The sequence below is a fragment of the Lygodium microphyllum genome, chromosome 6 (assembly GCF_053477565.2).
Source record: "Lygodium microphyllum isolate KBCC chromosome 6, Lygodium_microphyllum_v1.1.10, whole genome shotgun sequence".
Lineage (NCBI taxonomy): Eukaryota > Viridiplantae > Streptophyta > Polypodiopsida > Schizaeales > Lygodiaceae > Lygodium > Lygodium microphyllum.
This window is the reverse complement of record NC_141140.1, coordinates 169,149,581-169,165,021: the sequence shown is the minus strand read 5'-3', so window position 1 is coordinate 169,165,021 and position 15,441 is coordinate 169,149,581. Positions and strand designations below refer to the sequence as shown.

The window sequence follows — 15,441 nt, the reverse complement described above, 5'->3', positions numbered from 1 at the left end:
CCGCGTCCGCGCGGACGATCCGTGGGCTTATGCACAAGCGTGTGGCTTCGTCCGTGGCTTTGTCCCGTGACCTTAAAGAGATTGATTGTGTTGCTAACCTTAAATAGATTGATTGTGTTGTTAATCTTAAAGAGGTTGATTGTGTATCTATTTGTAAGTGTGTAGAGAAAGTTATGGCACCTAAAAGAGTGCTTAAAAAGAGAAAGAAATGTGTGTCACCTCATAGTAGCCGTGAAGTCTGTATGAAGCTACGTTCAGGATGTGTTCCTGGGCGGATCTTAGAGCAAGAAGCATCATCGCGTTTGAGATCAGTGGACACTCCTTCAACAAAGAAAGGACGTGGTCCAAAAAGATGTGTCTACATTGATGACGAAGCACAAGTGGATGGGGACTCCAATACAATTGACGGGGTTGCGGAGCACACAGGTAGTCACTTATGTGTCCATTTCATTTACATATGACGCTTTGTTCAGTGTTATGTATTAAATATGATTGGTTTAATGCTACTTTTGTTAATTTTTACTTATTAATATCTGCTCCTACAGAGACTAATGTGCAGCATGATAGTCTAGATGACAAAGAAGAGGTGAGTGGTGATAGTGATCAAAGGGAGAATGATGATGAAAAAGAAAAGAAGCACTCAAGGAACTTAGGCAAGCAAGTCTCTCTAGGACTGATGAAGGATGTGCTGAGTCAATTTTATATAAAAAAGAGGACGCTACCTCCTCTTGTGCCTCTTTGCAGATTAGTGGCTCATGAGGCAGTCAGATTTGCTACGGATGATGCCCAGTGGTTGATTCCTTCCTTTGATTCCACTGGTTATCTTGAGACTATGGGACACTTCCTTGTGTCAGTTGAAGGTCCGAGAGGGGAGACCATGTCTGTGACAGCTAGCAATCTAGATGAATGGGGTCCAATATGGCGTCAAAGAAATGAGGATTTTGAGAGGGCTCTTGGAAGAGAGTGGCAAGACCTTAAGGGTAAAAAGTTCTTGGTTTGGGATGGAAACCACAGGCTTAAAACGTGGTGGAAACGCATCAAGGAAAGTAAGTTGTCCACTATACATACAAGTATTGAATGTTCGTATCCCATTCTTATGTTTGTTGGTTTTCAATTACAGAGTACTCCGACTGTGCTCACTACCATGTTAGTGTACGGTGCCAATTCATTGAGGTGCCCAAGGCAAAGGAAGCAGAGCTACTACTCGCACTAGACACCACCAACGCGTAAGTCTTCTTCCTTTAACTATGCTCCTCTTTGTAATATGTTACACTTACATTCTCATATTATGCTTTTGTTCGTTTTCAATAGTATTGCCAGAGCTCATGTTACTCCAAATATTGCGCATGAGGTGTATATGTTTCAAAAGTTTGGTATTGCAAACAAAGACTCCATTCTAGATAGATTGAGTCCGGCCATGAGGAAGTGGGCTGAGGTTGAGATGAGTATAGAGGCAAGGTATTATCATGGTGTTGCTCCATGGTATAACTCTCCTTGCGGTTTGATATCTCAGCTTGTATGGAAGGTGATTTTCTTTCTATGGCTCACTTGTATGAGATGTGCTTTTCTATCTCTAATTTAGTTTTTTTTTGGAATGATAGGATGAATTTCATGTCTTCATCTCAAAAGAAACTGCTAAGCTTGAGGCTCTTGGTCTAGATGAGGTAGAGAGGAAGAAACGTTTGGAGAAGGCTACAAGGGTGGAAGAGGAGCGCCTTAAGGATAGGGGTTACAAATACCTATCCATTGCTAATCCCCAAAATGGTGATGAGTTCTTTAAGTTGTTATTTGGGCTAAAGTGGGATGATGCAAGCATGCTCAAGATCACAAGAGACAAGCTGTATTGTCTCACAAGCTCAAAAATCCCTACGGAAAGGTAATTTGTATATATAACGCAAGGTGTGTGTATGTGATGCTTTTTTCTTCAATGCTTTCTATTTGTGTATATTTTTGTGCATCACAGGAAAAAAATATTGTTGCATCTTATGAGTCTCACAAAGGCCAAAGACCCCCAATACCCGCATTTTGGTGATTATAAGCTCTTTCGGGTTTACATGAAGAAAGAGACATATTGGGCTCACTTGCATTCGGAGGCACTACTTCAGATTGATAGGATACAAGTAGAAGGTCCACAGCTACCAGATTCATTTGAGGAGTTCTTTAAGCTTAACATGAAGAATCATGTCATGCAGGTTGACTCAATGCAGTGCCAACATATTGCTTTCTTAAGTTCTTTCTTAAAATGTATATGTGCTAATGTTAAGCACTTGTGAAACTTGTGTAGGCTTTTGTACACCTCTTGGATGGAGTGAAATCTTCAGATGTTGCAGAGAAGATGCCGGAGCTTACGTTTTCAGCCAAACGTGTGATTTATAGGTTAGCATGCATTTTCATATTAGATTGTGTGTCTGATTTTCATATTAGATTGCATGCATTTGCTTGCGTAATTGGCAAGAATGTTGCAGGTGGATACTACAATGTGTAGAAGAGAAGAGGCTAGATGCAGCTCCGCAATTCACAAGAGAGTGGATTGATGTTCGTGACGAGAACACTATGTATTCTCCATCATTACGTGATAGAAAATTGACGGCATGGGAGGCAAGTGTTTGCCCTTGGTGGCTAGATTACCCTGTGGGGGTTATCCCTAAGCAAGAGAAAGATCTGCATGACAGTAAGTACTTCAATCTATGTAAACATCTTGTCGCTTTTGTAGCAATAGTTTTTGTCCTCATGCATGGGAGTCTAAGGGTGAATGATACTATGTAGGATTCAAGGAGGGAGTTGATACTCATGAACCGCTTACCACACCCACCACTGTAGAGAAGCAAGCAACCAAGGCTACCAAAGGTTCCACCCAGGGTACTCAAGGTAATCCAGGGAGAAAAAATGTGCCAGAGTCCTCTATGGCACCCACCACCTCCTTTGTTGCAGATTCATCTCTTGGTCGAGAGAATTGGGAGAGGCGACCTATGACCCGTTTAGTAGGTGAGAAGTCTTATATTAACTTGAAATTCGTGTATGATTATTAAAAATAAATTACTTTGAGATAATTGTTGCAGGGTTCCAGTATCAAACATATGTCGATGCTCTATTAGTGGATGTGACCCAAATTGATAGATTTGCCCTTGATAGGTAGACATGACAACTACATATTGCAAGAACATCAATTTACATGTTGCATATAGCATTGCATCATCGGTTACTTTGCATTAATGACTATGTTGTTTTGTGTATAGCATCAACAAGTTTTTGGCAACACAAAAGATGCATCTTTATAGCAAAGATGGAGTTCCATGTCAAGAGGTGGCTCGATTGATATTTGCGGATTTTCCTACGAGCTTGCTTGTGGATGCTCTAGGTCCCATCCCTTTGGGTAAGTTATGCTTTCTATCACACAAGGTTTACATCAAACTCACTTCTCATATATCATAATACCAATGTTTTTTGTAGAGGGCATGACTATTCCCAAGTGGAACACGTTCTCAAAGGGTCTAGTTATGGGTTGTATGGACCTTGCTCGCGAGTATTTGGCCGACCAGGGATTCTTAGTCACTATGTGCTTAGCAGAGCATATAGGTGAGTTTATTACGGATGCAGCAAGGGTGGGGTTTGTGCTTCACCGCACTTGGACACTCATGTGTGACTCCAAGGCTTATCGACATCCCGTTACTAGAGAGGCGGTAAGATAACAAAGTTGGATACGTTGAACGTACGGTTGTATGTTCTAAATAAAGTTTATGTTACATGCTTTAAATAAAAACATGGATCACTTATTCTAATTCCACTCGTGAATAGGTACTTGATCTTACTGTGTGTCTTTGGCATCGTGCTGGTCATATTGTGCCTTGCTACGACAGAGAGGCTGGGGAGAAGATTTCAGAGAGATTGTTTCCAGCGTATCGTAGCTACATGATGGATGATTGTGTCTTTCCCATGGACGTTGATGGTGTCATTGTCAGAGGCGGAGCAGAGAGGTCTCATCTTTTCTTTCGGTAAGTAGTCTTGTATGTTTTTGCTCTCAGGTTACCTTGTATGGTATTTTCATTGTTTCTACTTGCATGGCCGCAAAGATTCTATATCTTGATTGGTGATATGTGATTGGTGATATGGTTAGGTGGTTACTAGCTACATTTACGAAACGCTACGACTATGTTTTGGATGTGTTTGCGGGGTGTGGTGGTTTGGCGCGGGCCAGTGCAGAGGAGATGAGACATTGCATGTGTCTAGAAATAGATGATGTGCTCTATGGGGAGTGTTTGTCCACCATAGTGTGTGGACCGGTACCATGCTGAGAGAGAGTGTGTTTTTTTTTTCAAGAGACTCTAGACATTTCATTTTGTTACTACTTTTATATATATGTTTATTATACACTTCGTCATGTGACTATGCCCGATTTTGTCTAAGAGATTACATGCATTGGGATCTTTGATTTGTTTTTAGGAAGAGTGTACCTTGCAACTATTTGACACAAATATATTTTACTAGTTTTCCGTTGGTTTTGTTTTTTTTATGTGTGTGTGTTCATGTAAATGCAATGTGTCGTACTCCTTAAGTAGGACTATTTATATGCAGAATGGATATGTTGCACGAAAAAGCTCGAAAAAAAGAGATTGATTAGAAAAGAACGAAAATGAAAGCCCGCAAAAATAAAATCCCCTAATAATTCATTGTGGATTTTGAGTAGAAAATTTCAAAAAAGAAATTTAAAAAAAACTTGGGAGGGATATATATGCAAGCACAATTTGAATGCATTGTCATTAATAGAGAGAATGCAACCATAATGTAATCTAGCATGAAAATCTAACAAGTTGAAAATTTTTCCAAATATTAATGAATTTGAATATGAATATTTGATTAATATTTTCTTTTTTTTAAAGTAAAAAATTATGGGTTGAAATTTAATCACACAAGTTGGATAGAATTTTTAAAGTTTTCTAGAAATTTTAAGCCATTTTCGGAGTGGAAAAAGAATTTTGCAATGAATTCACATGTGAAATAAGCGCTTCCTATTCAATTAATTGATTGCCAATTAATTTTGATCACTTTAACACATGTAAGTGATCTAAAAATATATAGAAAGGCATGTAGGATTTTCTAGAAAATTTTTAGATTTTAAACAAAAACATTTTTCAGATATTTTTTTGATAAATTTCCATGAATTTAATGGCTTTTCACTATTTTTAAAATTTATGTTCGCATTGCTAATTGAGAAAGATTTTGAAAATTTCCAAAAAAATTTAAATCCATTCATCAAATATTTTAGAATTTTTGAATATCTAGTTGTCATTTTAATAAAAACTTTATGCTTTTATATGGATTTTTGTAAATTTTCATGTGTTTTTTATTGTTTTTTGATTTTGAGAGATTTAAAAATTCAAAAAAATCTACCTGGGAATGGGTTGAGTGTCAGCTCCGTGTGAACATTAGTTAGAGCATCACCCATGGAAAAAACAACACACACATCTTTGTGCGTGAACAATCACAATAACAATCACGAACACACATGACGAGATGTACAAAGCCCGCATGCGAACAAGGCCTAAGAAGGCACACACGCGCATGACAAAGGAAAGGGGGATCATGTGTGGAAGACAAACAAAAAGATGAGGGGCCAACAAGCACGGGGGTAAGGTGAGGGAAAAGGGGTGGTAGGAATTATGAGTAGAGTGGTTTTGTGTTTGGTGTTTTTCTTTTTTATTTTCTTGTGAATGGGGTAAAAAGGAAGATATATATATATATATATACAGAGAAGGAGGGTGGGGGACTTTGTGGTGGGGTTATTTTTGTGAAATTAAATGAAACTTAATTTCAATGTTGTCTATTGTTTTTTTTTTAAATTTAAGGGTAAGAATTTAAAAGATAGAGGGGATGGGGGGGGAGGGGGAGGGGGTGGGCACCTTAGGGGGGCGATGGATGGGCACGTGTAGGGGCCTTTGGGTGGGTGGTGGGGGGAGTGTAGGGGCCTTTGGGTGGGTGGTGGGCATCCCAAAGGTGGGTGCTTGCCTAGTGGGGGGGTGTGTGGTCACCACCATAAGTGGGCAAGGGAGGCAATAGGATGGGGAGGGTGATAAAATATTGAGGACGCATGCTAAGGAGGATCTCTGATGAGCAAATAGACAATCATAATGAGGTAGAAGCATTGATAAAGAAGAACAACTCATATTATTCAAGCATAATACAAGTACAATTGATAAGAAAATAACCGATAGAATAAGTGTGGGAGTGAGTGCCTTTTATAGGCTTATAGTAGGTGGTATTGGTAGGTGGAGAAAGGTGGAAAGTGACCATGGTATTCACCAACTGTGGTTTTAATAAACCATGCATACATGACAAGTCCTATCCTTTTGTTCTTGGGGTTCTTATTCTTCTTCTTCTTCTTCATTGCTGTCTTCATTTCTTTGATTGTAGCAAGATATGCTCTTTGAGACCTTTTCTTAGCATAGCAAAATTTTTCAATATGCCCATTTTTCTTACAAAAGTCACAGATCAGCGGGGAAAGAAGACCCTGTTGAGCTTCACTCTAGTCTGAATTTGTGAAATGACTTGAGAGGTGCATGTAGAATAAGTGGGAGCCTTTGGCGCAAGTGAAATACCACTACTTTAAACGTTATGTTACTTACTTCCTTAGGTGGAGGTAGGGCTCGGTCCCTACTTCTAGTCTTAAGGTGCGCTCGCATGCCAATCTAGGCGGAAGACATTGTCAAGTGGGAAGTTTGGTTGGGGTGGCACATCTGTTAAAAGATAACGCAGGTGTCCTAAGATGAGCTCAACGAGAACAGAAACACGTGTGAAACAAAAGGGTAAAAGCGCATTTGATTTTGATTGTGAGTACGAATACAAACTGTGAAAGCATGGCCTATAAATCCTTTAGTGTTTCGGAATTTGAAGCTAGAAGTGTTAGAAAAGTTACCACATGGATAACGGGCTTGTGGTAGCCAAGCGTTCATAGCGATGTTACTTTTGATCCTTCGATGTCGGCTCTTCCTATCATTGCAAAAAAGAATTCACCAAGTGTTGGATTGTTCACCCACCAATAGGGAACGTGAGCTGGGTTTAGACTTTCATGAGACAGGTTAGTTTTACCCTACTGATGAGCGGTGCCGCAATAGTAATTCAACTTAGTACGAGAGGAACCGTTTATTCACATAATTCGTCATTGCGCTTAGTTGAAAAGCCACTGGCGCGAAGCTACCATGTGTAGGATTATGACTCAACGCCTCTAAGTTAGAATCCATGCTAGATGCAGTGCTCTCTACCTCCCCGATTGTTACTTGACTGATAGTAGGGGCACTTGTGCGTTGCCGAGAGCATGTGTTGAGAGTCTCCTTCGAGGTGCGGGAAGTTGTCGCCTTGAGGACTCTGAATGGAAAATTCAAATGATCGGGGAGATGAATCCTTTACAGAAGACTTAAATATATGGTTGGGTATTGTAAGTGGCTGATGCCAGGAGGCATATTCCACGGTGGATTTCGTGAGGTTTTACAATGGATTCCGTAAGATTTTATTACCGGGGCTCATACACAAAGTGGATTCTTTGTGCGAGAAGTTGATGGGGATGCCTATCCTTTTCGGGCGTTTTGTTAATTTTATGTGTACATGGGTGATTCCATAGCAGGTGATTCTGCAAAATACATATTTAAATTAATAAACGTTTATGAGTTTAGAGTGTGCACTCGTGATAAATTAAGGTTAGAATTGATTTCTAACCTATTTATTTATGTAGCTGAAGACTACTAGGTATTCATTTTTGTCGGTTTATTTGTATTATTTTTCTAACAATTGTGAATGCTTCAGTTGATGTGTAGAGATAGCAGCGGTGGCAGTGGAAAGCATTGGAGGATAGCGTGTATTCAAATTATCGTCAACATTTTGATGGGCGTGTATCTTAGGCGTGGCGCCTATATTTTGTCGCGCTTATTTATCAAAGCCCTTGATATTTTTTTATTATTTTTGTATGTGCATGGGCACACGATTTAGATATTTGTATTGGACATTATATTTGGGTACGGCTGACTTCTTGGGCGCCCATTAGCTTTAATTCTATTTGGCACAAAAGCAAACTCAAAAGCTAAAGCGCGCTATTTTGTAATTTTGGGCTATTATTTGAGCTTGAAGATGAATAATATATAAAATACATGCTTTGTGGAGCACTCACACAAGGCATGGGGGGAGATTGCACCCAATTGGTCTCTTATTCATGTCGTGCAAGCTTTCTACATTGATTTGTGTGCAAAAAGTAGAGTTCTTTTGTTCTTGGGGACCTTCTCACGCTCACTACATGTGCATACAGCGACCGATCTGTGCACCAGTGGTATCAAAGTGAAGCTGAGATCGAGATCTTTCAATCGCTTACCATCTTGCACGAAGGCGGAGCTCGTGGAATGAACGAGCTCTACAGTCAATTTCGTCGTGAACGGTTGATACCAGTGTGTTCCTGGCGGTCAAGAACCCCCTTATGTACCCTCTCATCGAGAGGAACCAGCCAGAGAGGCGAAGGACCACGTGGATAGCTCCTTCTTCAAGTCGTTTTCAAATAGACAAATAGTAAGCTTCCATAGCTCAAAAGCTTCAAAAGATTTAACTTAAAGCTTATTAAGCCTTAATAGTAAAATTTAAAAAGCTTACTCCACGAAATTCATCAATCGGTGGCAAGAATATGTTCTGAACGGCATTGATTTTGTTGCCAACATCCTGAGATACCCGAAAATCACGTAGGCTTCATAAAGCCTTAAGCTCCTAAGTCTTCTAAGTCCTCCAAGTTTTCCTAATTCTGCAAGTCACAAAGGTTCATAAAAGACTTAGTCCAACAACTCTCATAAGGGCAGTTCACACGCAGAAGCACAAAATCACTGTATTACTCTTTCGTAGACTCTGTTCACACTTGCAGACTTGTTGAACCTATTTCAGCAAACGCAGAAGTTCATATGTAGGTCATACGAAGATTATACACCATTTCTACGAAGAAAATTATGACAATGAATACCGCAATCGCAAAGGAGAAAGACCATAAAAGCTAAACAAAATTTACAAGCCTTGTATACCCACCTTTGAGCTACGCTTATCCCGCTAATAAGATTTTGAGTGTATGAGGTCTTTTGGATTTTACAGGATGACTGAACAACACATGAACGATTTTATGACTGAAGGTGATTTACCCGAACCAACGATAGAGCAAAAGTTGGATTTGATTATGATGCAGCTCAAAGAAGAACGAAGAGCCCGACAAGCTTTACAAGTTCAATTGGCCAATTTGCAACGATCTACCACCGACAAAGATGGACCACAACCCGAAGATCTTATACGACGTACCATCGATGCGACACTTGAAGCCCAATCCATCTGCAAAGAAACAAAGATAAGTAAAAGAAACTTCAAATTTCGTACTTTCAATGGATCACGAGATGGAAAGATTGTACTTGCTTTTATCAGTCAATTTGATGATTACTTCCATGAAGAAACATATGCTGAGAAAGACAAAATTAAATGTCTCACTAACCATTTAGTTGATCGAGCATCCTTATGGTGGACTATGGTCCGCAAGAGCGCTGATTGCCCCACTACCTGGGAGACTTTCCAAAAGAAATTTTTGTAGAATTTCCTTCCTCCTCAGTTCCATGAAAAAGCCATCAAGCAATGGGATCTTCTACAGCAAAGAGATCGCGAACCTATTTCCCAATACACTGAACGTTTCTGGAATGCCCTAATGCAACTACGCATGCTCGAAGATGTACCTGAAGCAACCCATAAACGCAAGTTTATGTCTGGCCTACTTAGACATTTCTATGCTGAAGTCAATATGTTCAAGCCAAAAACACTTGAAGATGTAATTTCCTTGGCTCATGACACTGAAGACAAGATTGGCAGAAGAGATAAGTGACCACAACAATTTCAAACTAATGGTAACTATGGTTCAAAACAATTCAATTCAAATTTTCGAAGATTCAATCAAAGTTATTTTCTTCCATCTTCATTCCGTAAGTCTTGGACACGACCACCTGCTTTGCCATCAAACACCAATCCAAACCCTAAGCCATCCTCACAGCCAAATCCCAACATTCCTAAACTTCCTGCCATTACCAATAATGTATCTAAAGCCAAACCTATCGTTTGTTACAAATGCCATCAACCTGGATATCTAGCAGCCAATTTCCAAATGAAAAAGTCACCTGTCCATATCAATTATCTTGGAGCAATGGAAGAAGAAGAACGTGAGGAAATGCCTGACTTTACGGAAGATGATGACGACATTGGTACTACTTCGGATACTTTGCCAGGGATGCCAACTCCCCATTCTTTGTTGACAATGAAATGTTTTGTGCATGGTAAAGAAAATACTATTATACATGATCATGGGAGCACACATGACTTTATTTTTGCAAAGTTAGTTAAAGAATTGAATTTACAAACTGTTTATACACATTATCGCATTAAAGCTGCATTCCTAGGCACAAGATATAATGGAATACAAGAGGTGCATAATTTAGAAATCAAAATTGGTGAATATACTGAATGAAGAAATTTCCTAGTTGTACCTTTGCAGTCTAGTGAGATTATCTTAGGAATGCCTTGGCGTCATCAGTATAATCCTGATATAGATTATTCTACGCATTCAATTAAAATTTATTTTCAAGGAAAACAAATCACATTGCATGGTATGTATGCTTCTAATAATTTTCCACTGCTTAATCATACTCAGGCTAAACGTGCATTACGTAAAATTAGGAAATCTTATTTAATATGGGTGAACGAACTTCAAGCTAAAGAAAAACAAATGCATCCTAGGCATACACAATTTCTTGCCCAATTTGAAGATTGTTTTGCTGATGATTTACCACCTGGACTACCACCTTCATATCCTGAAGATCACAAAATAGATTTAATTCCTAGAACACAACCACCATGTAAAGCACCATATAGACATAACCAAATTGAACAGAAAGAAATTCAAAATCAAATAGAGGAATTGCCTAACAGAGGATTAATTAGACCTAGTAGTTCTCCATTTGGTGCACCTGTCTTATTAGTGAAAAAGAAGAATAATACTTACTGCATGTGCATTGATTATCGTGCCCTAAATAAAATTATTGTTAAGAATAGATATCCGATTCCTAGGGTAGATAATCTTATGGATAAGTTACAAGGATCTACCATATTCAGTAAGATAGATCCTAAATCTGGTTATCATCAAGTAAGATTGGATAAATCTGATATATTCAAAACTGCATTTAGAACACAATTTGGACACTATGAATTTCTAGTGATGTCTTTTGGTTTAACTAATGCACCAGCTACATTTAGTCATATGATGAATTGCATATTTCTGAAACATCAGTATTGTGTCATAGTATTCTTTATTGATATATTGGTATTCAGTAAAAATGAGAATGAGCATTATGAACATTTGTCTTTAGTTTTTAAGTTGTTAAAAGACAATCAATTATATGCTAATTCGAAAAAGAGTGAATTCTTCCAAACAGAAATTGAATATCTAGGACATATTGTTTCATCAGAAGGTATTAAAGTTGACCCTAAAAAGATAGAAGCAATTTTAAATTGGCCCATACCCAAAAATATGCATGAGTTATGTTCTTTTCTAGGTCTTGCTAGTTTTTATAGAAAGTTTGTGAGAAATTTCTCATTACTTGCCTTACCTTTGACTAAACTTTTAAAGAAGGGTATTGTTTATAACTGATTTGACAATCAACAAAAGTCTTTTGATTTATTGAAACATGCATTGACCCATGCTCCTGTATTACAACTACCTGACTTCAATAAACCATTCTTTTTAGTAGTTACTAACGCTAGTGGATCTGGAATAGGAGCCGTCCATATGCAAGATAATCATCCCATAGCCTGCTCTAGCTATAAATATAAACCATCTAAACTTAAATATTCTACATATGATAAAGAATTGCTAGCTATAGTACAAGCCTTACGTCAATGGAAACATTATTTAATGGGTTCTGAATTCATGATCAAAACTGACCAACAAAGCATTAGACATCTTCTTAGCCAACCACAAATATCTGACCGACACATTAAATGGACAGCTTTTATTCAAAGTTTTCATCCCCTTATACAATATCAACCAAGAAAAGAAAATGTTGTAGCTGATGCTTTAAGTAGAAGATCGACAATTCATAATATTTCTGTGATATCATTTGATTCCCTTATTCCTATGAAAGATACTTATCATCAGGATCCTACTTTTCAAGCTGATTGGAATAAATTAGTTACAAATAATTGGATTCCTATTGATTCACTGTCTTACAATAATGGATTCATGCTTTATGAAAAAAGATTGTGTGACAGTTTCATTTCGATCATTTGTTTTGAATGAGATTCATTGTCCTCCATATCAAGGTCATAGAGGAAATATATCTACTTTGTGTACATTGACTGTAAATTTTTATTGGCCACATATGGACACTGATGTATCTAACTTTGTATCTGAATGTTTAGTTTGTCAACGAGTTAAAAGACACCATGGTAAACAATATGGTTTACTAACGCCATTATATATTCCATCACAACCATGGGAATAGATTTCAATGGATTTTATCACTGGTTTACCTAACACTAAAGCTAACCATGATATGATTTGGACTGTTGTAGACAGATTTAGCAAACAAGCATATTTCATTCCATGCAAGAAAACTTTAACTGCATCTCAAGCTGCTCAATTGTTTTTGAAAACTGTGTTTACTAACCATGGTTTACCAAAAGTTATTATTTTTTATTGTGATTCTAGATTCTCTAATAATTTTTGGATTACTTTGTTTGCTAGCTTACGAACAAAGATTGATTTTTCATCTGTATTTCATCCTGAAACAAACGGTCAAACAGAAGCTACTAACATTACTATTTTAGATCTTTTGCATACTTACACCATTTCAAAACCACACACATGGGATACACATCTACATTTACTTCAGTTTGCATACAATAATACACCACACACAGCTACAAAGAAAGCACCATTTGAAGTTATTTATGGATACAGATTGCCTACACCTATTGTATCATTATCAAACAAAATTCAAATTGCTCATGATATTGCTAACATGCATGCCACTATTTTTTATGAAGTTAAAGATATGATTGCCAAAGCCCAGCAATCAATACAAAACAAGCAAATAAGAAAAGACAGGCTATGAATTTTAAAGTTGATGATGATATTTGGTTATGCATAGAAAAACGTAGATTACAAAGTGTAGATAAACACCCAATTGTGAAATTAGCACGAAGATTCTATGGACCATTCAAGATCATACACAAAATCAATGACAATGCGTTTAAACTAGAACTACCACAACATTGAAAAATCCACAACACCTTCCATATCAGTTTGTTACGACCCTTTAGAGGCCAATTACTTGTACACCCTGTCTATGAAAACCCTCCTTTATTAGATGATGAGACTGAAATCCTTGAGCCTGAAACTATTATAGATACTAACTTTATGACCACTAGAACTAGCCGTAGATATTCTAGATATTTTGTCAAGTTTAAAAACCTTCGTGTTGAAGAGGCCCAATGGATGCACGCTAGAGACTTAAATGCTTTTCCCACTCTGTTAGCTCCGCATTGAGCTAATAGCAATTGAGGACAATTGCTATCCCACCCCGGGGGTATGATGCCAGGAGGCATATTCCACGGTTGATTCTGTGAGGTTTTACGGCGGATTCCGTAATATTTTATTATTGGGTCTCATACACAAAGTGGATTCTTTGTCCGAGAAGTCGATGGGGACGCCAATCCTTTTCAGGTGTTTTGTTAATTTTATGTGTACATGGGTGATTCCATAGCGGGTGATTCTGCAAAATACATATTTAAATGAATAAACATTTATGAGTTTAGAGTGCGCACTCGTGATAAATTAAGGTTAGGATTGATTTCTAACCTATTTATTTATGTAGCTGAAGACTGCTAGGTATTCACTTTTGTCAGTTTAATTGTATTATTTTTCTGACAATTGTTAATGCTTCAGTTGATGTGTAGAGATAGCAGCGATGGCAGTGGAAAGCATTGGAGGATAGCGTGTATTCAAATTATCGTAAATATTTTGATGGGCGCATATCTTAGGCATGGCGCCTATATTTTTTCGCGCTTATTTATCAAAGTGCTTGATATTTATTTATTATTTTTATATGCGCATGGGTGCATGATTTAGATATTTGTATTGGACATTGTATTTGAGTACGCCTGACTTCTTCGACGCCCATTAGCTTTAATTATATTTAGCACAAAAGCAAACTCAAAAGCTAAAGCGTGCTATTGTGTAATTTTGGGCTATTATTTGAGCATGAAGATAAATAATATATGAAATACATGCTTTGTGGAGTGCTCACACAAGGCATGGGGGGAGATTGCACCCAATTGGTCTCTTGTTCATGTCGTGCAAGCTTTCTACATTGATTTGTGTGCAAAAAGAAGAGTTCTTTTGTTCTTGGGAACCTTCTGACGCTCACTACACGCGCATACGGCGACTGATCTGTGCACTAGTGTCATGGTATGCTCCCAAGTCCTCGCGCACACCATGCACCCAATCTAACCTAGCTCATGTGGGCGGTTTGATCACCTTCTCTTCACATTCCCTGCCTTGGATCACTTGCATTAGTGCGGTTTTCATGCTTGTCTCACCTTGTCAACATCCATGACATTTCAAGTCCGCCCGCCGTGGCATGGATTCTACGACTCGGATCTTATGTGCATCGCGTCCACATGCGTGGGGTTCTCTTCATGTGGACATGCGCCCTCCACAACGTGGATTCTATGACTTAATATTTTGTACCTCGTTGCCTTTATGTGCGCGAAGTTATCTTCATGTGGATGCTCACTCTCGGTGTCATAAAGGGTACGCGATGGCATTCCAAGTTCGTCCATGGCATGGATTCTATGACTCAATCTTACGTGCGTGGGGTTTAGTGCTCGCGTGGACATGGGTCCTCCGTGGTATGAATGACATGTTGTGGCATGCCCCCCTCTCCCCCACCACCTTGTGGCATGCTATGGGCACGTGTCCCCCATGGCGCGTATTCTGTGACTTGATCTTTTTTACATCGTTGCATATGTGTGCATGGGGTGCTCTTCATGTGGATGCTTGCCCTTTGTGTTAGAAATGGCGCGCAACGGCATTCAATCTTTTGTGCGTTGCCTCCATGTGCATGCGGTTTAGGGTTCACGTTGAGTCGCATCCTTCATGGCATGAATGGCATGGCATGCCGCCATGCCTCCCTCTTCAGCTCTCTCATGCCACTTTGTGAGTATACAAGAGCTCTTTGGAATATCTTTGTGTTCATGGTGCAATCATACCAGTGCTAATACACTGGATCCCATCAAAACTCCGCAGTTAAGTGCGCAGGTCAGAACAGTACTAGGATGGGTGACCTCCCGACAAGTTGTGGTGCTACACCCTTTTGCATTCTTGTTTCGAGACCA

General features: G+C 38.7%; 2 protein-coding genes and 1 pseudogene across 2 annotated transcripts; all 3 read left to right on the top strand.

The window, feature by feature from the left end:
* Nucleotides 1-242: 242 nt before the first annotated feature.
* LOC148035403 (uncharacterized) lies at nucleotides 243-4,292 on the top strand. Its single transcript, XM_087680821.1, has 5 exons — nucleotides 243-426; nucleotides 546-1,046; nucleotides 1,121-1,226; nucleotides 3,858-3,992; nucleotides 4,115-4,292. Exons 1-5 carry the CDS (start codon nucleotides 243-245, stop codon nucleotides 4,290-4,292), a joined length of 1,104 nt encoding a protein of 367 aa, XP_087536947.1.
* Nucleotides 2,888-3,689, top strand: LOC148035404 (uncharacterized). The gene is made up of 4 exons (XM_087680457.1): nucleotides 2,888-2,985; nucleotides 3,060-3,132; nucleotides 3,237-3,373; nucleotides 3,568-3,689. Exons 1-4 carry the CDS (start codon nucleotides 2,904-2,906, stop codon nucleotides 3,687-3,689), a joined length of 414 nt encoding a protein of 137 aa, XP_087536583.1. The 5' UTR covers nucleotides 2,888-2,903.
* A 2,191-nt stretch (nucleotides 4,293-6,483) lies between the features above and the next one.
* Nucleotides 6,484-7,470, top strand: LOC148035402 (25S ribosomal RNA; annotated as a pseudogene; the record flags this gene model as incomplete).
* Between the last annotated feature and the right edge of the window lie 7,971 nt (nucleotides 7,471-15,441).